This window comes from Paramormyrops kingsleyae, chromosome 17 (genome assembly GCF_048594095.1).
Source record: "Paramormyrops kingsleyae isolate MSU_618 chromosome 17, PKINGS_0.4, whole genome shotgun sequence".
NCBI classification, from domain to species: domain Eukaryota; kingdom Metazoa; phylum Chordata; class Actinopteri; order Osteoglossiformes; family Mormyridae; genus Paramormyrops; species Paramormyrops kingsleyae.
The window spans coordinates 22,968,324-22,992,664 of record NC_132813.1 but is presented as its reverse complement, the minus strand read 5'-3'; the positions used below and the strand labels follow the sequence as shown (position 1 = coordinate 22,992,664).

General features: G+C 46.5%; 1 protein-coding gene across 1 annotated transcript in view; it reads right to left on the bottom strand.

Annotated features, from left to right (window-relative positions):
- robo2 (roundabout, axon guidance receptor, homolog 2 (Drosophila)) overlaps positions 1 to 24,341 on the bottom strand; it is a 343,506-nt gene that overhangs the window by 5,662 nt on the left and 313,503 nt on the right. The window contains exons 23-28 of the mRNA XM_023838865.2: positions 22,644 to 22,919; positions 21,377 to 21,502; positions 8,753 to 8,912; positions 7,249 to 7,509; positions 6,205 to 6,425; positions 159 to 341 (exon numbers count right to left, since the gene is read on the bottom strand). Coding sequence (XP_023694633.1) covers positions 159 to 341; positions 6,205 to 6,425; positions 7,249 to 7,509; positions 8,753 to 8,912; positions 21,377 to 21,502; positions 22,644 to 22,919 — 1,227 coding nt within the window. The remainder of the gene's footprint in view (positions 1 to 158; positions 342 to 6,204; positions 6,426 to 7,248; positions 7,510 to 8,752; positions 8,913 to 21,376; positions 21,503 to 22,643; positions 22,920 to 24,341) is intronic.

Genomic DNA, 24,341 nt, shown 5'->3' with positions numbered 1-24,341 from the left:
AGGGTCGGTGAGGGGGTGTCACCGAGCACAGAGCCACTTGCACGAGCGTCATGCATGCCCAGAGACAGCTGCAGGTCCCCTGGAGAGAGGGGTGGAGAGCAGGAGGAAGGGAGGGGGAGCCTCCGAGGAGCGGCAGGGCCCCCTGCCCCCGGACCGACCTCTCTTGGTCAGACTGGTGCCGTCACAGCGGTAGCCTGCCTTGTCGGCGGCTGCTACCAGCGCCTGGGCGAAGCTGGCATGGGTGAAGATGGAGCCGTCGGAGGAGCTGCCAGCGCTGGACCTGTGGCTGGAGAAGTTACGCTCGTCCTCAGAGGCCGAGCCCCAGCCATTCACCATGGAGCCTGAGGGACACACGGCCATGAGCACGGTGCGTGTGCGTGCACATATACGTGTGTGTGTGTGAAGAGAGCAGAGCACAGGGAAATGTCCTCTTTAAAAAGCCGATTCTGTGCTCACATTCCCACTAAACAGCCTTATTAAAAAAAACGTAGTGCCAACACATGATGCTTATTAACAATTTTCGTCTGTGTTTGAATTTTCTGGGATTTGATTACAGCTCGTGAATTGCATTAAATCAGAATTCAATGGGAAATCGGCTTACAGGTGGAAATGCAAATGGGATGTGTGATGCTGTGTTTATGTTTCTGTGAGTGTGTGTGAAACATGCCCTAATCTGACAGCACTAAATAACAATATCCACTCTCAGCCGTCCATTTCAAATCAAATAATTTCCCCTCCTCTAGCACCGTATTGCTGTGTGTGGCAAGCACTACATGCCGGAACAAGAACAATTCATTACCCACCAGCCCCCTCTGCGCGTTTTTGCTTCTGAATGCAAAACCTTCTATAAAAACATTTTATTATAACCATTTATTATTATAATCCATGGTTCTACGCAACCACTTATAGATTGGATGACTGATAAATCAATCAGGCTATTCTGTGCCACAAATCAAAGCACATCAACTGTAATTTTGGCTGCAGATTCACTCCCCCTTCTGTGATTGGCCGATGCGTCTCCCCCATTTATACAGCTACACAGAAATGGGAGGTGTAATGTTCTCTGAAGCAGGCCCTTTCATTGGTGTTTTTCCACACAATCACACAAAAGCTGATACCAGTTTATTCATGTTGATAAGCTGGTATAACTTATGCAGTGATGCAGGGTAGGAATGGACACTAATGCTGGACACCCCACGGAAAGGGGCTCCGTGATCAAGCGCGCTTTGGGCTGCAGGGGCTTCTGGATCGATGCATCCTGTAGACGTAAGTAGGAACGATATTAAGCTGCTGTAATTACAGTCTGGTGGATTAATTCAGGCTGCTGGAACATCACACTCATGCTGTTGCAGGCCTGACCTCTTGCCTTTCTAATCTTCCCCAATCACTCACTGATACAGTGAAGAACAGCCCCCCCCCCATTAGATGTGTTGTGATGCTTCATGCCGATTACCTATTAGTGCAGGTATGAGCACCTGAGTCTGCTGCATATTCTAGTTGCCAAACCTTCAGGATAGGGCCACACAAGTACACCACATATATTTCTCAAGAACAATCCCAAATATGCCTTTATAACACAGAAGTGATTCTAGAAAATACTAATAAGAATGTGTAAGCACAGGGATTGCATGGAGATCCCTTGTACCACTGTACACTGTCATTCACAGCAGAAACCAATTTTTTTGACCCCAAAAAAATCAATAACTAGCAGCGATTCCCTCCCTGTTAAAAGGCCTGGCTAAAGTGAAGCAAATATCACTGACGCATATTTACATAGTGTTACTGACAATGGTGCCGCTGCCCAGTACATTTATCACAAGTGGCATCTGCAAACAGCTGCTTTCAGGTAAAAAGTCACCACTTTACAGTGTTTCATAAACCAGAAAAAAGCATTTCATTGCCTTTGTGTGTCAGTCTTAGTGAGTTCATCACTAATATAGGCAATTTTTGAAATTGATCTGAGACATAAATTGCAATGTTCTACAATTCCCAGGAGAATTGATAGAGCTAATTTTATCGTAATTACTGAACATTTCTTGTGGTCTTTCCCCAATCAGTTAATGTGATGTAATAAGTAGACAACATGGCAGTCTCAGGTAGTCTAACTCTCGCAGGGATCTCTTGCAACACTGTATTATTACACAGATTTCTAAACTATAACTGGAGATCTGGGGGCCCATGCAAATATTTTAAGCATGTGCGTGCAAAAATGCATACATTTTAGATAATAAAAACATAAGTGATGCACTAATTTTTTAAATTGAATATAAATTTAATTAATTGAAAGCTTATTGCTTTTCCTCAAAAACATCAGCCAACAAAAATCTGCTAATCTGCATAATAACGCGACAGTCCTCAGAAATGACAGTGTTCATCTGGCTTCTGTGAGACAAACAGCCTGGGATAACAGTGGCACCAGCCCAAACACACACACAGACAGGGAAAGGCAGAGAGAGACAGTCACAGTCACACACACACACACACACACACACTGATTTGTAATTATATATTTGTGGGGACTCTCCATTCATTTCTAAGGGGAAAACTCTAATCCCAACATGACGAACTTAACCCCTGCCCAGCCCTAACCTTAACCATAAGTAACCAAACAAAATATAAGATAGTTTTTTGATTGCATTTTAGGATCTTTGGTCCCCACAAATGGTCCCCACAATGTCAAAACAACAGGTTTTTATCACATTGTGGGGGATATTACATTTGGTCCACACAACATAATATAAACATAATCCACACACACACGCGGGGTTCAGCAGGTTTTCCATCAGGGACAGGGGCTGGTAGAACCATGGAGGACTGGGGGGAAAGGCTGAGAAAGGAGAGATGAGATCAGGAAAGAAAAGAGACAGAGAGAAAGAAAGAGAGAGACAGTGAGAGAGAGCTGGAGTGAAAGGGAGCGAGGCTAACACAGCAGGGAGCCAGGGGTGACAGCCTGAACGCTGGCCAACAGAGGGCAGCAGTCACTCCACAGGCTGCTACGTGGGGTGTGGGGCTTTCCTGGGGAAGTTACAGAGACTGGTAATGGAATCGCTGCAGGGTTTGCAGCACGATTACCAGAAACATGCGGACAGTTCACTAAATGTCTGTAGCTGCATAAAGGCTATGGGGGCCATTATTTTTGTGTGTTATTCTGATCCTCCCCCCTCCCCCAAGGCCATGCAGTGAAAGGGAGCTGACAGCCTTCAAGGAGACCTTCATAAACACACACACACACACACACACACAAAGGAATGTCTGAGAATAGATCCTTTCATTAGCAAACTAATAGAAATAAGCTTAAGTCCCAGACTAAGTGAATAAGCTGTGAGAGGGAATGAAAGAGTTTGTTCCTTGTATCTTATTGGCAAAAAACAAAGGCAGGCATGAATGAGATGCCCAAGCGCTGGGGAGTGACAGAGAAGACACTGGGGAGCAGAGGGAGGACATGAAGGTGTCTTTGGGATCAAACAGACCCCTGAAGCTGCCTTTATACCTCCTGCAAGACATTGTCTCATAACAGAAAACTGAATCAATGCTCCTCTAAGAATCCCCTAAACTCCCTGCAAAGTCAAAAGCAAAAACGAACTGGGACCAGCCATGCAGCTTCCGGAAAATTCTGCACCTCCGGTTCCAAAACCTGTTATCGCGATCCAGGCCCATAAATCACCCCATGGCGCCAGCGCTAAAACTGATTTATCCTGATGGGCTCTCATCTGCATATCGTTAAGCACAGGAATCATTTTCCTTGACGAGCGGGCGTCTCCACCTGCTGTTGGCACGCGTGACCTCACTCCCCGCTGCTGTTTAAGGGGATAAAATCAGCCAGAGCGCCACCTCAGCCCAGAGAGGCGCTGATAACACTCGCATATTAAACACATCCATCATACCGTAGACAGGAAGTGCTACTCCCTATGTGGGGAAATCCAGCGACCTCGCTCTTAAAATGGCGTTGTACTATGCATTAAATGGTAATAGGCAATATACTGTGTGTCAGCGCTGTGGAATATACCAGAAATGTGGAAAGAAATATATTCAGCTAAATATCTTTTTGGTGTTTTTGAATTTGTGTGTTTGTATCTTTAAATGGAGTCTACAGTCTATTTGATTGGGTCTTTTTGATTCTGTGCATGAATAAGATTAAATGTGAAAAAGGGCCCATTTTAAAGTCTCTAAAGCTGAGAAAATCCAGGCCAACCGCCCCCCCCCCCCTCCACACACCCCTCCAGCAGCTCCAGTGGCATAAAATGGCGGAGAAGATGGATCTGTGGTGAGTCCCCCCCACCCCCTGACACACGCCCCCACCATGAGCAGCCGGTGCTGGGCCGGTCCTGTCAAGCTGGTGCGGGGAGGGGGGACTGGTGCAGCGATAAGGAGAAATAGTGCCATCCTCAGAGTAATGCGCCGCGTCGGAGATGCTGCAGATTACAGAGCTCCTGCTTCTTTATATTCGTCTAAATATATCAGCGGGGGCCTGTGTCATGGCCAGCGAGGCTGCCGCTCCATCATCCCGAGCAAAACCTCATCCCAGCTACTGCCAAGGCCTCCAGACAGACCTCACGTCCCTGTCCCAGAGGGGACACTGGCGCCGCGGAGGCTGGGGGGCGGGGGGGCACCGCATGCAGTGAGGGGGAGACAGCAGCAGCGTATTGTTTACGACTGGTGCTCCAGTTACGGCAAACCAGGCTTCAGGAACCAATGTTACATTTACAGGCGCGATTGGGGTTAAGAGCTGCGCTCATGGCCCATTAAAGTCACCCAGCCATGGAATTTGAACCAGTGACCTTCTGATCCCAGGCGCAGAGTCCCAACCCGCAGAGGCACACGCCACCCTAATAGATATTGTACGCAAAACCTAGGCTATACATTTGGCCTCTTTCACCAACTAAAATGTACGGTTTCCTCCCTGATAAGTCAACAGCAAAATCCTTCCTTGGGCGTGAAAATAAAACAGGCCGCATGCCTGATTGGTGGCGAGCTGTCTCAGGGGTGACCTCGCCTCGTGCATGAGGACCGCCGTGTGGCTGTAAGCGGTGCCGTCACGTTCCCGTTCTGTCCTGCAGGGGTCCTGCATGAGTGCAGCAGGTTCCCCAGCACCCTAATCAGCGTACGACAGGCAGCAGACGCACGGAACTTTCGTATCTCCCTTTGCAGTGATTATTATAATTCCTCTGTTTGCCAAAAAAAAGCTGCCAAAAATTTGATCGAAATACATCCATTTTCAGGTGAGCAGCAAATTATTACACGCGTAATTGACAATAAGCGGTGCTTTCCTGACACAGAATAACGACCCTGCATTAGCGTCCACAGGCTAAACAAGGGAGCTTTGTGTGATTCAAAAAAAAAAACATACTTACCAGCCTAACTGGAACTTCATTTGACAGGCAGTTTGATAGTATTATGAAAACAGCTATTGAGTTACTTCTTTCCGTTCTTTAATGTACTGTGTATTTTCCTCTATAACTCATAAAACATTATAAATAAAAACTAAAAGCTATTGGAGACACTGATATATTGTCACTGATAAATTGCCCTTTGAGTAGAACATGAAAGCCTGTGCTGATGTAATGATGAGGTTAATGTGATTGTGTATTAATTTTCAGTACTAGCTTGTCAGTCGTGCTTATAAAGACTGATGGCAAGAAAAAGGGAAAAGGAATAGAAAAACAGAAATATGTAGAACTGTGCTTGGGCCCAATAACAGAGCAGGGCATATATCTATCAGTGTGTAAGGGCCCAATAAGGGAGCAGGACACATACTGTATGTATGATTGTGTAAGGGCCCAATGAGGGAGCAGAACACATATGTATGAGTGTGTAAGGGCCCAATGAGGGAGCAGGACACATATGTATGATTGTGTAAGGGCCCAATGAGGGAGCAGGACACATATGTATGACTGTATAAGGACCCAATAAGAGAGCAGGACACATATGTATACCTATATCTTACAGCAGGGGTGGGCAATCTTATCCGCAAAGAGCATGTATGCTCTTTGTATGCAGGTTTTTGGGATAACCTGTAGGTCAGCTGTTCAAACCCAGGTGTGAGGACTCTTCAGCCAATCAGTTCTCTAATTAGTAATCTAATTAGGAAGTTGCAGCGAAAACTCGGATACCGGCCCTTTGTGGATAAGATTGCCCACCCCTGTCTTACAGTGAAGCAGGAGCAGATGTGTTTAACTGTTTGATGACAGCAGCTTAAGCACTCACCCGTCACAGAGCTGTCCAGGTTATCCATGCTGGATCCAGGTGTATGCTCCATGCCATGCAGTGGTCGTGAGATCTCGTAGCCTTCATCATCTTCCTCCTCATCATCATCCTCATCATCATCATCCGGTATGTCAGTTTCCAAATCGGACACCAGGCTGCTGGACACGTAGCCGACCGGGGGGGCGGGGGCCTGGGGTGGGTGAGGACCCCCTTGCATGTGCCTGTGACAAGAGCAAAGGATGTAAGTGAACCCCCATCGAATCTGCAAGAGGTACAGCAAGCCTCCCCCCAAGGAGAGTCCCACTGACTGGCCTTCAATAAAGGCATATGGATGACTTCACTACTTCACTTAGCACCCTAGTCTACTTGGATGGAGGGGGCGGGGCTTAAAGAAGCGAAGGACCAGTGAGCAACGAGTGAAGCGAGGGTTTGTACACAGGGTTTGTAACCCGGGACAATCCCACTCATTTTGCAGTGGCACGGCAGCATAATGACCCTGTGACTGGTGCAATGGGATGCAGAGAGCGCCGGCCAGAGGGGCTGTCCGTCACCCACCAGTCCATCACGGTGTGGGCACTCATGGTGCTGGCAGCCTGCGACGAGGCCTGTGGCAGGACACGCATGTAATTACCGGCTCTTTCCTGTTGTCAAAACCGTACTCGCGCCAACCCAGTGATTACAGGGTAAGACGGCAGCCGTCCGCTTTCCCCTCTGCCTCGCTCTGGATGACAGGATGAAACACGGCCTTTATTTGCCTTGCATGAATGCCGCAGAAATTGATTGCGCAAAATTGAACGTGTGGAACAGGCACGGGTGCGCAGACCTTGCAGATGAGCGAACGCGTGTGTGTATTTTGGGTATGGATCCGTTTTCAGTGTGCTAATACCTTTGAAGTATTTGAACCTGCCTTCAAACATGCCTGCAATCATTCATCAGTGCAGGACCGAGCATAGTGGACCTCAGACACGACAGCTCTGCATTCCGTTTCACCTCTAACTGGACTCATACGACCTTTGACCCTGTGAATCCCTGTTGACCTCTCACCAGGTCTGTTTGGACATGTCTAGCTGGTAGGCCCGCGTCAACTCGTCCAGGTGTGCCTGCAGCATAGGTTGCATCTCTTCGCGGGGGGACGGCGTGAGGGTTGCGGTGGACTGCTGCCCGAAAGACACCGCTGCGGGGGAAGAGGCCACGCCCCTGATGGGCGGGGTCGGCACACGCTCCTCCTCCTCCAACTCATCCTCGAGACCTTGATGCAGGTAGGTTTGAACGGGCACCTGTGGACCCCAGCCATCGCTCTCATACCTGGGGCAGACAGGCCAGGAAACACATCATTACACACATTAGTTAAAATGTTACCTAGTTTAACAAAAACTCTTTTTACAGGCTATTCTGCCATTGTTAAGGGACAATTTACAGGGGCTAACATTTTAGTGGTATCTTTCGCAGTCTTGGAAAAAAAGTCAGTTTCACAACCCATAACCAAGCTTACACCCTTTGAAATAATAATAGCCATAAAGAAAATGTTCATTAAAAGAATTTGTCAGCATACACCTCGCAGGACTTAACAGTTTTAATCTGCTGCCAATAAGAGGGTGCAGAGATTTACAGGGCTGAGGGATCCTCATTTGCCAGATAGCCTATTAAGCCCAATGACTTTCCAAGATGAGAATTAATGGCGGTGGAGCGCTAGCACGCTCTGTAGGAAGCAAACTTGGCAACAATTCAAGAGGCTGCTTCCGGGGGCAAGTTTCAGCCCGGAGCTCCCTGGCTCCTGGATTAGCGTGAGCGGCCTGTGAGAGCCTGAGGTTCGACACCTCTGCAGGCCAGGGTGGCGCTCTAATATAGCCCTTAGAGGGAGACCTGTTCCTAATCAGCATAAATTCAGCAATTGTCGAGGAAAGGAAGGGTTCTTCTTAGTTGCTCTTAGCCTGTGTCTGTAGCATCAAATCCCCATGGGATTGTACTGCCTTAGCAGTTTTCAGCCACTAATGACTTGAAGCAGTCAGGAAGTCTTCCTTTAGATCAGTGTTTGCTCCCAGGGAGCAAAAACGTGGACTGTCTGTGGGTCCCCGAGGACTGGATTGGGAAACATTGCTTTAGATGAATAACCTTCGTCTGTCTACCTGGCTTCCTCAAGAAACTTCTCCTCAGGCTTCTTCTGCATGCAGCTCAGCAGTTACACCGCAGGAATATGGACGCCATGTGCAGGGACTGCCATGGCCTTTAATGTATACTACATGCAAGGCACAGCAATTAGAGACTATCTCCATTAGCCTAGGCGTCTAGGGCATCCCGGGGCATCTGGATCTGTTGCCCTGCTCTGTAGTTCCCTACATTTGGTTTGCATCTGTTCGACGTTCTGGCTACAGGTGAGCACAGGCGTGTAATGGGCCTTGTACGCCACACCTATGCAGAGCAGTTACTTTTTCTTTCTGGGGCATCTGGCTGGATCATTTCCAGACAGGTATTTTGGCTTGACTTTTCCTCCCATAATTTCCATATGTGTTGGTAGTCAGTGATCTGTGGGTGAGAATGGTAGACCTACCCTCCACCCTCGTGGGGATCATTGGGGTAGCTGTCCACTTCAGTGCCAGGGAGCGGGTGCACGGGAGGTGGGGGCAGGGGTACATTGGCCCAGCTCGACCCATTGGCCTTGGAAGTCTTGGTGCTGCTCTTTGTCTTCTTCTTTTTCCCACCCTTCCCACCTGCACAAAGATGATGAGATGAGGGAGATCTGAGACATGCACCCTTACAAACAATAAACTGCAATTTATCACCGTTTCCATGGAACCAACAGCCATATGCCTACAGATACTTTGGCAAAAACCCAGAATTTTGCACGTATGACTCCACTGATCACCATCACTCGGTGTAAAACAGCATACAGTACAGGGGCAGTGAGCCACCTAATTGTGACAAGAGTAACCTAAGACCCCCAAACCTTAAGGGAGTCAGATATAATGTCACCTTCTGTTCCGGTTAATTTCCTCAAAGACCAATCAAAGGTGAGGTGGGGAAGAGAGGCCAAAGACAGATAAGCTGGGAAGCAGGAAGCACTTTTGAGTCCCGCAGCCTCCTGATCCTGCCATCGCTCTCTGTCTGCGGTACTGTACTGTAATGAATGAGCTTTGCACCTTTGCTGTAGCCCTAATAGGATTCAGTTGGAATCCATTACAGCTCCATCTCTGTTATTACACAGGAGTCCCTATTACCCGCTTCCGCCCGTATCTCGTTTCAGACGGGATCCGCGGGCAGCACATCCATCATGATGTGGCCGTCAGCGGGGACACGCCTCTGTTTGCTTGCTTGTTTCCCTTTTGATAACCGCGCTGGTCCCTTTTGACTCCATTTGGCGCGGTGACCCCTGACCCCCAGATCGCTCCGTTATCTCCCCCGCCAGCCTTTACTGACCGCGGCGTCGCACTCCTCCTGATGAGGTAGAATATTCACATGGCTGCTGTCATCAATTTTCCTGCCTGTCTAGCCTGGGGTGGTAGGCAAGTGGATAGAAGGGATGGGGTGGGATTTGTGGCTCGTATCACGAGTGTGGGGCTGTCTGATGAAGCAACTGCCCAAGCTGGTGGCACACACCCCAGACAGAACTGGGGGAGGGGGTGTCACCTTCCCTGATAGCAGGCTGCCCATAGCAGACCTGCCAACCCCCCCCCCCCCCCCCCCCAATGTGAAAACCGGGCACACAGAGTCAGCCAGACACACAGCCTAGCACAAACGCCCCAGTGAGTCTCCTTTGTGTCTGCTCACATGTGTCCACTGTGGCTGCCAAAGCCTTCCTATTGGAACGGCTGTAGCTGTGTGGGAAGCGCCACTACAAAGCATTGTGTGTTTTACAGTTACACACAAAGACATGGAAACACTAATACAACTAAACACAGCTGTAAGAGTGCAGGAAGCGCCACTGCAAAGCATTGTGTGTTTTACAGTTACACACAAAGACATGGAAACACTAATACAACTAAACACAGCTGTAAGAGTGCAGGAAGCGCCACTGCAAAGCATTGTGTGTTTTACAGTTACACACAAAGACATGGAAACACTAATACAACTAAACACAGCTGTAAGAGTGCAGGAAGCGCCACTACAAAGCATTGTGTGTTTTACAGTTACACACAAAGACATGGAAACACTAATACAACTAAACACAGCTGTAAGAGTGCAGGAAGCGCCACTACAAAGCATTGTGTGTTTTACAGTTACACACAAAGACATGGAAACACTAATACAGCTAAACACGACTCAATAATTGAGAATGTCTGAAACATTCAAACATCTAAATCAAAGAAAAATCTATCTTGAAACATTCATTAATCTCTTAAGCATAAAATTAAAGTCAAACATATGAACAGAAATTACCTAACACATAGCATTTACTTTATTCCACTAGACTCTTGCTAACATATCAAGCAGATGTGATCCTTCAAATCTACCCCCGGATTCTTTCACATCTCTTCATAACCACCTGTTATTAAAGCATAGCAGACTATAGAAAATAAAAGAAACAGCTAATCTGTAAACACAGAAAGAGCAGCTTACATAACCCACATCCCAGCAATGGGGAGCATGCAGCCCATCGCCACTTGAACGCCCTGGGTCACGCTCTTTGGTGAACCTAAATGTATTTTCCTTTGAGTATATTCTACAGAGCAGAGATCCATCTGAGAGATGTATGGCCACAGAGCCTTGAGGGATTGTTTCCGTTTCAAGGAGAAAGACAGAGGTCTGGGGCAGGAACATCTGCTTTGGCCTGGGATGGGGGTGTCAGGACATGACAAATGCACAAAGCCACCAATAAAAGCCACAACAGGCTTAGGGGACGCGCCAGCACCAGTGTAAACGCAGTGCAAGAGTAATCGGGGTGTCCTAATCGTTTCTCCAGGCAACGCTTGACTTTCCAACAAATGACGTTGAAGGTGTGGGCGCTCGATCACGAGCCTGGGCTACTCCGGCCTATCGCTGGAGACCATTCTGGGGGAGGGGGGGCAGGTGTCAACTCTGTAAACGAGGCCCAGTTGAAATTACAGGAGCCCCACGGGCACCCAATTCGGCCCAGTGCCCGAGAGCATCTCAGATTCTTTCCCTGCCCGTCTTCCTGACATGTGCTGGGCTTCTCTTCAAAGAAAACGTGGCCCATCAACACAGGGGTAGCGACTGATATTTTTACACTGGGTGTGCGCGTTCACAGTGCTTAAGTGTGGAGGTGAAGAGATTCTGTTTTTATTGGCCAGTGTAGCGTGGAAAACCTGCCGTCCGCAAGGCGTGGCCTCCTGCTGAGAGCTGATTGGATGCTAGGCAGTGGCTCTGGGGTAGAGGCTGAGTTTCGCCAACTGCTCCCTCACATGCGGTTCTGTTCAATATAGCACAGCTTTCTCTGTTCTTTCGGTTAGTAAAGGCTAAGCTTCCTCATTACAAGGTTGTCATCACGCCCGATCTTTTTACAGACTAATCTCTTTCGTTCTGTCATCGCCTTGGCTTCATGCCTCTTCTCATTTTTTAAGAGTGCGGCCCGTTTTAGCCAGATGAGCAGTATCTGAGTGTCTGTCCCTGACTTTCATGCCATTGAATAGAGCCCAAGCTTTTCCATCACAGGAAAAGAGTGAGAAAAGGCAGGAAAGCAGCACTTTATGCTGGGACTGGGCATTCATGGTATGGCGGTGTGTGGAGGTACTGGAAAAAAACCCTGTGTGATAGTTCATAGGTCACAGGTCACAAGCAGCTAAATGAACAAGAGAAAAATAATGAGCATTTTATTCTATGTAAGAGCTGCAGTAGGCACTGTCCTTCACTGGCCAGGACCGAAAAGCATTTCAGCTGAGGCACATTTGTCTTCTTAATAAACACATTAAGAAAGACTTATCTAGAATAATCCATTCATTCTCTGATTGATTCAATCCATAAAGCATTGGTCCCTGGAACCCGCTGGCAATGTGATTCTGACCCTCACAGGAGCCTGTGACTGGGGGATCGTACCATTCCCAGTCGGCTCTGATGTCCCAGTGGCTTAGGGTTTAGGGAGAGGCCCAGCCAAGTGGGCTGTAACTACATTAAAGCATGAGGGGCGGCCTTAGTGTCCTATAAATGACATTGTAATACTCACTACACAAGTTTTATTGAAGCTGGTAACCATTAGACTGGGGCGGGGGGGGGGGGGGTCTCTTCTTTCCGTCACTCTGCCCAGCCAAGCATACTAAGATGCTCCAGTAGCAGTACCTCTGAGACTAAAGCCCAGTCACCCCCACCCCCCAGCCTACGCTACCCCCGTTCCCCTGTTTAGGGGGGGGGGGGGGGGGGTACATCATATACAATACAAATGCAATACAATAAAATGGCAATCTAGCTGATGAGTACAGATCTATATTGTCATGACAAATACTATTCATAAAATGTAATCAAATAAAAATCTTTATATTTTATAACTTCCTAAGGTTTGGGCTCCATTTGACCTCTCTGCCGCAGGCTTCAGGGGAAATGTCAATTTCTTTAAAATTTGTTACTTAAACAAAGTTATTCCTGACTTTTAAAATTTAAAGGGTACATTGCCTGATCAAACTGCCCCACCCACCCCAGAATCCTATAACCAGGAAAAAAATCTCGACTGAATTCCTGAGAGCTCCTCTGATCCAGACAGAGAAACTGTATCATACAAAGGCCAGTCTGGCCAGAAAAATGAAATGAAACATAGGTCAGTACTGCTTCTCTGTGCAGTACGCTGCATTACGCTAGCGAAAAAAATGCAATGCTGGAGTATGCTGGAGTATGCTTCAGGAAAAGCAGCAGGGGGAGCGGCCACTTGGGGGGCGACAGCAATCGCAGCAAAAGGCTAAATGTGACAGTGGTAGGACACTGGGCAGGTGCACAAAGTGCAACAGGCGGGTATGCAGTGAGGGCGGCTCTCAGCTCTCCACTGGCTGCAAAGACCGGTGATTCTACACTGTGGCAGATGGACATGCAAGTAAATGGAGGAAAGAATTGTAATTAAAGGTAACTAAATATTTTACCATAGCAGTTTTCATTTAAGATTCTGTTGTTTAGCATTGATATGTCACATTTTATGAAGTTAATATTTCAGCACATTCAAATATTCAATATTCAATATTCACTTTGTTTACCATAAAAAACTAATTCTAATTCATAATTTACTGTTTTATGGTCTGAGTAAAAAAAAAAAAGCCAGTCAGAGTTTAACATTTTTACATGTTATGGTGGTGGGAGGCACTGTACTGTCATACCTACTGGACCCAGGGTTTGAATCACACACAGAGTGTCTGTGGTCCCTGCAGTGCACTGGCACCCCATCCAGAGCCCTGCGCCCACTGGCATGGGCCCCCGGCTCACAACACCCCAATACTGAATAAGCAGTTATGGAAAATGGACGGATGGATTACAGGTGTTATTCTAATGCTGGAACCCAGCTAGCAGACAAAAAAAAATAATATAGGAATGTGATTATAACCAAAATATTTTTAACCAAATTAACCACTCCAAAAATATACAGGCTCTACAGACCCTACTCTCCCATGGGTGGTCGTAGATATTCCCCAAAGCCCTCATAACCAGTCAGTGCATCGGGAAGAACCCATTAAAAAGACACATTGGAAATTAGACGGCTTATTTTATGGCCTTTGGAAAATGGCAGCCAAACTGCTGTTTCAAACCCTGAGCAGGGGGTGTCATCTGCAGCCAGCCAATCAGAGAGCACCAACATTACCTTATAAAACAAGCACAAATTTAGTAACTCCTTAGCAACCTCCTACTGGCAATGCTGTTCCAATGTTGACTTTGAAAGGTTGTCGGGCGAGTCCCCATGGTGAATTTTGCAAAACAAAAAGACCTCGATCCACCAAAAATATTAGCGTAATACCATCCATCCCAACCCTACACACTCCCCATCTCACCAAAAAATCTTTATTAAAAGCCCAACTTTGTGTGCCTTATCTTAATGTAATCAGGCTCACCAGATCTGTGCTGGTTCTTTCATGTGCCTCTACTGACTAGGAGTAAGACTAAGTGACACAATTCAATTTCTCCACGACTGAATTTGCTGAGCGGGGGGATTCCCCGTGATAAATTTCGCTGACCAGCTAATGTACTGCAATAGATAAGATTTGTCGAGTGCGGGGGGGATGGGCGCTATAAATTTCTCCAGGTTCCCCAGGGATTGCTAATGATAGGTTTTGCTGGATTGCAAAATGAAAAGAATAAGAAAAAACGTTTTTTGCATATTTAGAAAATCATCTCATGACCCCTCCCAATATTCCTGCCAAAGTTTGAAGAAGGTTCATGGAGTAAATAGATTTACAGTATTCACAAGATGCAGCACAGTGATGCAGTGACTAACATAATTGCTTGACATCTCTGAAGGCCACGGTTTGAGTCTCTGCCCCGGCTCTATGCATTTGGACTTTGCATGTTCTCCCTGTGATGCCGTGGGGTTCCGCTGAGTTCTCAGGTTTCCCCCCAAAATTCAAAAACAAGCTAAGATGAATTGGAGTTGTCAAACTGTCCATAGGTGTGTATGGTGTATGTCCCATCACCAAGCAGGTGTCAAACTGTCCATAGGTGTGTATGGTGTATGTCCCATCACCAAGCAGGTGTCAAACTGTCTATAGGTGTGTATGGTGTATGTCCCATCACCAAGCAGGTGTCAAACTGTCTATAGGTGTGTATGATGTATGTCCCATCACCAAGCAGGTGTCAAACTGTCCATAGGTGTGTATGATGTATGTCCCATCACCAAGCAGGTGTCAAACTGTCCATAGGTGTGTATGATGTATGTCCCATCACCAAACAGGTGTCAAACTGTCCATAGGTGTGTATGGTGTATGTCCCATCACCAAGCAGGTGTCAAACTGTCCATAGGTGTGTATGGTGTATGTCCCATCACCAAACAGGTGTCAAACTGTCCATAGGTGTGTATGGTGTATGTCCCATCACCAAGCAGGTGTCAAACTGTCTATAGGTGTGTATGGTGTATGTCCCATCACCAAGCAGGTGTCAAACTGTCCATAGGTGTGTATGGTGTATGTCCCATCACCAAGCTGGTGTCAAACTGTCTATAGGTGTGTATGGTGTATGTCCCATCACCAAGCAGGTGTCAAACTGTCCATAGGTGTGTATGGTGTATGTCCCATCACCAAGCAGGTGTCAAACTGTCTATAGGTGTGTATGGTGTATGTCCCATCACCAAGCAGGTGTCAAACTGTCCATAGGTGTGTATGGTGTATGTCCCATCACCAAGCAGGTGTCAAACTGTCTATAGGTGTGTATGGTGTATGTCCCATCACCAAGCAGGTGTCAAACTGTCCATAGGTGTGTATGATGTATGTCCCATCACCAAACAGGTGTCAAACTGTCCATAGGTGTGTATGGTGTATGTCCCATCACCAAGCAGGTGTCAAACTGTCCATAGGTGTGTATGATGTATGTCCCATCACCAAGCAGGTGTCAAACTGTCCATAGGTGTGTATGATGTATGTCCCATCACCAAGCAGGTGTCAAACTGTCCATAGGTGTGTATGATGTATGTCCCATCACCAAACAGGTATGGAAACTCAAGGGCCTTCTGCAGCCATCCTTTGCTGGCACTGCTGCTTCAATATTGTACCGCCCAGGAATTTGTCTCAAAATGAAGCCAGATGTAGATCTGATAGATATAATGTATTTTTCTGAAGTGATAATAAAATCAAATCCTATACCATCAAATACTTTTTGAGTTATCATGATCTTCATCTATAGAATGGGTCTGCTAAGTGTGAAAAAGACCCATCAGATACTAACAGGTGCTAACAGGATAAGTGTCCAAGGCTGTCTTTTTCTTCGCTATTACTAAGTGTCACTGCATCAGTTTCAGTGTGATTTGTCTCAAATTTAAATCAGTTCCATATCTTCACTCAGAATGTCTGCGAAAAAAATTTTCAAATATTTTTGTTATCATGCTAACAAGAATCCAATAACACTCTATTTAAACACGTTACACAATGACCCTAAGCCTAACCCCTAACCCTAACCCTACACAGTACTTAACTGGATCATCAAAGACAAAAGGAATTACTGCTGAATTGGATTTTACATCCCAAGTCTCTAGGAGCTCCAGTGTCCGTGAAACAGTCAACGTCAGGTTTCTGTGAAGTAATGCTAAGGCCACAATTTCTTAATGCTTAATACTTCATAAAACAGCACATGGCATTTTTATTCTCTACCCCAAAGGATGTCCCAAAAATGAATTCAAAACAATGGAATTAACAATTGTTCTTCTTTAGCCTAGCGTCATAATAATGCAGCAACTTTGAAAAAAGCCTTGGCTGTGAAAAGCAGACCTACCAACCTGCCATGCCAAAAAACGTATTTCTGACTGCAGTAGCATAAGAACATAAGAACATAAGAACATAAGAACTATACAAACGAGAGGAGGCCATTCGGCCCATCGAGCTCGCTTGGGGAGAACTTAACTAATAGCTCAGAGTTGTTAAAATCTTATCTAGCTCTGATTTAAAGGAACCCAAGGATTCAGCTTGCACTACGTTATCAGGAAGACTATTCCATACTCTGACTACACGCTGTGTAAAGAAGTGCTTCCTTAAATCCAGTTTGAAATGTTCTCCCGCTAATTTCCACCTATGGCCACGAGTTCTTGTATTTGAACTAATGCTGAAGTAACTATTCGGTTGAACAGCATCCAAACCTGTTAGAATCTTATAGACCTGGATCATGTCCCCCCTCAGTCTCCTTTGCTTGAGGCTGAACAGATTTAGCTCAAATAACCTTTCCTCGTATGACATTCCTCTAAGACCAGGAATCATTCTTGTGGCCCTACGCTGCACCTTTTCTAAGGCCGCTATGTCCTTTTTAAGATATGGTGACCAAACCTGTACACAATATTCTAGGTGAGGTCTCACCAAGGAATTGTATAATCTTAGCATTACCTCCCTTGACTTAAACTCCACACACCTGGAGATGTACCCCAACATCCTATTGGCCTTTTTTATTGCTTCCCCACACTGGCGAGAATGAGACATGGAAGCATCAACATACACACCAAGGTCTTTCTCATAATCAGCTACCTTTATTTCAGTAGGTCCCATAAAATACCTGTACTTTATATTTCTGCTCCCTACATGGAGTACCTTACATTTGTCTATGTTAAATTTCATCTGCCAGGTGTCAGCCCAGTCACTAATTAAATTAAGATCCCGCTGTAGCTGCTGAGCCGCTAGTTCAGTATCTGCTACACCACCCACCTTGGTGTCATCTGCAAATTTCACCAGTTTACTGTATATATTGGTGTCTATATCATTTATGTAAATTAGGAACAAAAGTGGTCCTAAAATTGAACCCTGCGGTACCCCACTATGAACGCAGGCCCACTGTGACATCGAGCCTCTTATAACTACTCGCTGCTTCCTATCCGTTAACCAGTTATCAATCCAAGTCGCTACAGTTCCTAAAATACCTGTCGCTTTGAGTTTAAGTGAGAGCCTCTTGTGGGGAACAACATCAAAAGCCTTTTGGAAATCTAAATAGATGACATCATAGGCCTTCTTATCATCAACTTCCTGAGTAGCTTCCTCAAAAAACTCCAACAGATTTGTTAAACAGGATCTACCTCTCCTAAATCCATGCTGGCTATCCCTCAAAATGTTATTTGAGTCCAGGTAATCTACCATTTTCTCTTTGATTATAGCCTCCATAACTTTACCAGTTATACAAGTTAGACTGATTGGCCTATAGTTTGCCAAATTACTTCTATCCCCTTTTTTGAAAATGGGCGTTATGTTGGCATGCTTCCAATCAGAAGGTACCACACCTTCAGATAAGGATTTTTGAAACAGTAATGTTAAGGGTCGGCAAATAATATCCCTCATCTCTTTTAACACTATAGGTAAGATGCCATCAGGGCCCTGTGATTTATTTATTTTGAGCTTAGCTAGGCTTTGCAAAACATCAGCTTCAGTTATATATATATTAGTTATAGACGATGTTGAATTAGTAATAAGAACTGGTAAGTTACTAGTGTCCTCGACAGTGAATACCCGTGCAAAACTATCATTGAACTCATTTACTATGTCAATGTCGTTTTCAATTATAAGACCCTTACTATCCTGCAGATTAGTAATTTCAGCTTTTAGAGCTCTTTTAGAGTTAAAATACTGGAAGAAACTTTTAACGTCATCCTTAGCCTCCAATGCGATCTTCCTTTCGACATTCCTTTTAGCTCGTCTAATGTCATTTTTTAATTCAGCCTGTAGATTTAGATACTCTTGCTTTATTATGTCATCATCAGTTATTTTCCATCTCTGGAACAAAGCCCTTTTCCTCCTTACTTTATACTTTATGTCCCTATTAAACCACCTAGGTTGCAATTTCCTAGATTTATTCTTGCTAGAAACAGGTATGAAGTCCTCTTGTACTTGCAATAATGTGCTTTTAAAAAATTCCCATGCCTCTTCAACAGTTTTGTTATTTAACTCCATCCAGTTCACGGTTTCTAGTTTTAATCTCATACAATTGAAGTTAGCCTTCCTAACATTATATATTTTTGATTTGGACTTTGCTCTTCGGGCACTAAACTTAACCTCAAATTTAACCATGTTATGATCGCTACTGTCAAGTGGTTCTAAAACATCTAATTTACCAATCCTGTCCTGGTTATTAGACAAAACAAGATCAAGAATGGCATCTCCCCTGGTAGGGGTGTTAACAAACTGAGTAAAAAAACAATCCTGTACTAATTCCACCATCTCAAGTTCATTTTCAGAAGAGCCAGCAACAATGTCCCACTGTATCCCCGGTAGATTAAAATCACCCATAACTACCACATCATTTTTATTGCTCATAATCCTAATATCACTGTATAACAATCTGCTTTCCTCAGCAGCTACATTGGGTGCTCTGTAACAAACACCGACAATTAGGCTATTTGAGTTTGTAGCATCTAATTTTACCCATATAGCTTCCGTACTTTTACTTATATCAGTAAGCTCCCTTGCCTGCAAGATTTCCTTTACATATACTGCAACACCACCTCCCTTCTTACCTATACGGTCTTTACGGAACAATGTGTAACCATCCATATTATATTCTTGTCCATCCTTATCACTCAACCACGTTTCAGTTATTGCTATAATATCATAAGAGTCCAATGAGATAAGAGCCTCTAAATCATGAATTTTATTCCTAATACTCCTGGCGTTTAAATACAGACAACAAAGGGTAGGCTTATTACAGTGCCTACTTATAATATGATTTTTTTGGGCTTTCCGTTTCCCCCCAGTTACATACTTAACTAACCTCCCTGCCCCCCCAGTCCCTAGTTTAAACATTCCTCAACTACTCTACAAATACGCCTTCCCAGTACACTGGTTCCCCTCCGGTTCAGATGCAACCCATCCGGCTTGAACAGGTCCCACCTGTTCCAGAAGGTCCTCCAGTGCCCCATAAACCTAAACCCCTCTTTCCTACACCATCCTTTTAGCCACGCATTTAATCTCCTTATCTCAGCTAACTTAGCCTCACTTGCGCGTGGCACGGGGAGTATTTCGGAAAATACCACCATGGACGTTCTGCTTCTAAGCTTATTGGCGACTTCTATAAATTTATCCTGCAGAACAGCCCTTCTACCCTTGCCTATGTCGTTGGTGCCAACATGCACCACGACAACTGGATCCACCCCAGCTGGGGCCAAAAGCTTGTCCACACGATCTGGAAGGTCTCCTACCTGGGCACCAGGCAGGCAAGACACCGTACGGGACCCTCTATCACGCGTGCACACATAACTGTCTACTCCCCTAATAATTGAATCCCCCACTACCACAACCTCCCTCTTTCTGGGGGGAGGGGGCTCCTCAGTGCCCAAGGGCCCACCTGCTTCCCCAGTCCCTTCCGGCTCTAAAGCTGGAAGCACCTGAAACCTGTTAGACACAGACACCTCAGGTGATGCCGCCTCTGTAACGTGTGTACGCCTTTTCCTGCGTCTACGACCTACGGTCACCCAGCTCTCTCGACCTCTCTGCTCTTCATTCTCCCTCCCCCCCGTTAGTGGCGTACACACCGTCTCCCTAAACGGCGTATCAACTAGCTCATCTAACTCACTGTTGCATTGGATGCGAGCCAGTTGCTCCTCAAGGTCGCGAACCTTGACCATGAGTGAGTCCACTAGCTTACATCGCTCGCAGATGAAGTCCGACTGGACACTAACGTCCAGAAGGGCAAACATCTTGCAAACGCAACACTGAGCTGGCCCCATAATTAACTAACTCACTATGACCCCGTACTCCCAGCCCAGTAAATTTATATAGTGTATTTAACTATAAAGATTAATTTGCGTAACAATAAATGCAGTAACGTGCGGAGTACACTAAAATAAGTTATTACTTGTGTTAAAACGGAACTTAATTATTATTTTATTAAAAATTTTAAACCTGATAAACTTACTACTACTTACCAGAAGAACTTCTGCCTGAACCAAGTATGAACTAAAAACAAGGCGAAATCGAAGTTGCTCTTGGGAGGTCGAAAAACCACAAAAACCCCCTCACAGCAGGCTACTGCCGGAGCGGGAAAAAAGTGGAAAATGTCCTCCCGGCCCCGACTGGCGACCGAGCAAAGCTCAGGAGCAACTGTCCTTTTCCGACGCTTGGTAGCGATACCGACGTTAGATGTTGTTAGTTATAATCGCCCCGCGGGTGTTCGTTACGGAGTTTAAACGCGGACAGAAAAACGCCGCGCACGCGACACCCGCAGCTCTCCGTCGGTAATAATCGCGCTGTTGATTAACAGACAGGACAGACAAGCACTCACGCTGACCGAAATAAGAACAATAAATAGAAATAAACAGCCACCCACGTAAACAGGTAAAGCACACAAACACTCAAAACACTCCAAAAAAACAATCCCAAACAATCGCTGCAGCTCAACACCACTCTCTCGCAGCAATCCCAGCAATCCTCGCCTCATCATGAGTACAATACAGGTTAAAGCCAATAGGGGAGGAGGAAGGAACTGGGTAGTGTTAATACAGTTTTTAGTGAAGCATGTGCTCATTTGTGCATGCAGACCATTGGTTCAACCAACCCGTGATGTCACAGCGCAGGCCTTAGCTATACTCTGTGTCAGAGAGCAGGAAGCAGAGCCCTCTCTTGACCCATGGGAAACCAACCTGATAGGCTGCCGCTCCGCTCTGAGCTGTTGTGAGAGCTGGTGGTGCTGAAATCTTGTGATTGGTTGTGTGGCATTCTATTAGACAATCCTTCAGCCAATCGGTAGTCAGGAATGAAAAGAAGCGCTGGGTGGGGAGGGGTTAGAGGGTAGAAATCACAGTGGCATCAGGTGATTGGCTAGCAGCATAAGCACATGCAGATCATGCAGTTAGAGCATCAGGCAAGCTGTGGGGGAAGAAGAACTTCTCTCTCATATGTGCGCACACACACACACACACACACACACAACCAAGCAAACACACATGCTCCCTGTGTCTGCGTGGCTAAGCCATTTCTGTTACTGACCCAACACAAACAAAAGTGGCAAATGAGAGGGGTGTATGGGACCTGAGCAGGAATAAAACATTTCTCACATTTCTCAAGAATTATTTAGAAATCTAATGTATGCAGGAATGAAGCAAATGAATGTGCCGTTTATCTTTCCAGTTCCATCTAATTTCAATTTTCAAAACAATGCAGGAGACCGAGGAAGGAGTCAACACTCCAGTTCAAGCGGATTGCATTAGAAACGCATGGCAAAACTGTAATTAATCAATTACAGACCTTTGGAAACTACATGCATAAATATAAACAGAGCTTTACAATACTCATTAGTCATGACCTTGAAAACTCATTGGCTTTTCAAAGGTCTTTGAGGGCGAAAGGTAGCTTTATATTGCATGTAATGACGTTACTGCAATTGTTTTTTTTTTAAAACAGTCTAGAAACAAAAGCAGGGAAAAGTGCTCTGGCGTGGAGGAGGACGTCTGCCCAGACAAAGGGCAAAATAAATCAGCTTGCTTCCTTCTCTGCCTTTGTAAGGGTGTTTAAGTGAGGCTGCTCTCACAGCAAGCGGCTCGTGCTCCAAAGACACCCTGCAAAACATCGGAGAATAAGCTGCACGCAGCGGCCCCCACCATCGCACCCCGCAGAATCAGAAACCTAAGCGTGATTTGGCTGTCAGGAAAACACACTTAATTGGAGAAAATGGGGTGGAGGGCTGGGGGGGTGTGGAGATGGGATGGTGTGTACGGAGTGTGTGTGAGTGTATGTGTGTGTGTGTGTGGGGGGGGGGGGGTGCTGTCTTTCACCATTGAGTGCACAGGTGATGGGTTACTGACCCGAAGTCAGATGACAGGCTCATTGTAGCTGTAGCAATATTCAGGAACACACACGCACACACACAAAGGCCGAAAGTGCCCCCCCCCAACCCCCTGCCTCACTCACTGTTGTTGCCGGAGTTCTTGTCAGGCAGCGAGTAGCCGAGGTTGGTCATCTCCTGCTTGGCCTGCAGAGAGGCCTTCCACTGGCTGTCTGGCAGCTCCACGGAGAGCTCGTGGATGCTGGAGGAGTGCAGGATCTGTGTGGTGGCGTAGGGCGTCGCCTGGGACCCCTGGCTGGGGCTAAGGTAGCTGGCCTTGGTGGTGAAGTCTATGCTGCTGTAGATGGCGCCATCCGACATCATGGTGCCTGTCTTCTCTCCCTGCCCGACAGGCAGCACGTCTGGGGGGGAGGCAGACAGGGGCGGGGTTAGGTTCTGAGAGCAGAGGGGGTGGGGGGAGGCTGTAACAGAAGGAAGGAAGGAAAAGCAGCTATTATCAAATAGGCAGAGGAGGGTGCCCATTTCCCTGCTGTAAGAGCCCCTCTCACTGTCTTCTGCACTGCAATCACCAACGAGCTAAATTGCTGTAGCGCCAGTACTGCCCGTGCTTAGTGTATGGATGGTGCAGCAAGGAGCATTTGATTCCGAATTGGCAGCGATAGAGCACAGGCTGAACCATGTCCTTGTACTTCGGGGAATTAATACTGAGTGCTGCCACCAATGCAGGTCACGATTGATCAAATAAGTGGAATTAGCATTCATACGATCATCATCAACAAGCATGAACAATTCACACTAAGTGCAGGTCAAACCTTGGCTAGTTGTGAAGCCCCCGGTGATCCTCTTTGAAGTCCTACCGCACTGTTGCTTAATATGCTCAGTTTGAGTGTCATCTGTGTATTCGTTCAATGCCTCCCCTAGACTCTGCACACTAAGCGGAGTGTCCTTCCCTACTCAGCCCTTCCACAGCCGCCTACCTGCTCGGTTGTCTCTGTCTGTACCCTTTCACTGCTGACTGAATGCTGAGCACCCCCACCTTACTGTACACTGGCTTGGCACAGTTTAATGCATGCAATGCTTCCACAGGTGACTTCATGCTATTCTAAGGCAGCCAAATGCACACCATCATTCCCCATTGCATCACCTTATCCTAGCACAGCTAACGGCACGACACCCTCCTGCAGCTGATCACATGCTGTCTTCCTGCAGTTGTGAGATCAGTGAAGGAGGGATGATGTACAGTCACGACAGAGAGGCCCGCATCTGTGCCAGTCAACGGTGCCCGTCCTTCATGACTCGCTGCACAGGGCATCTTTCCACACACAGTGCTCCCCCTCCCTACAACTCTTTCATTGCATTCTCCCTGTGCCTTCTTCTAAGAGCAGGATGCCTGCGACCAATGCTATGACAGTGTGCGGGTACCGGACTGAGGCCATGACAGTGTGCAGGTACCGGACTGAGGCCATGACAGTGTGCAGGTACCGGACTGAGGCCATGACAGTGTGCAGGTACCGGACTGAGGCCATGACAGTGTGCAGGTACCGGACTGAGGCCATGACCGTGTTCCTGTACCAGACCAAGGTTATGACCATGTGCCTGTACCAGACCGAGGCTATGACAGTGTTCCTGTACCAGACCGAGGCTATGACCATGTGCCTGTACCAGACCAAGGCTATGACCATGTTCCTGCACCAGACCGAGGCTATGACAGTGTTCCTGTACCAGACCGAGGCTATGACCATGTTCCTGTACCAGACCGAGGCTATGACCGTGTTCCTGTACCAGACCGAGGCTATGACAGTGTTCCTGTACCAGACCGAGGC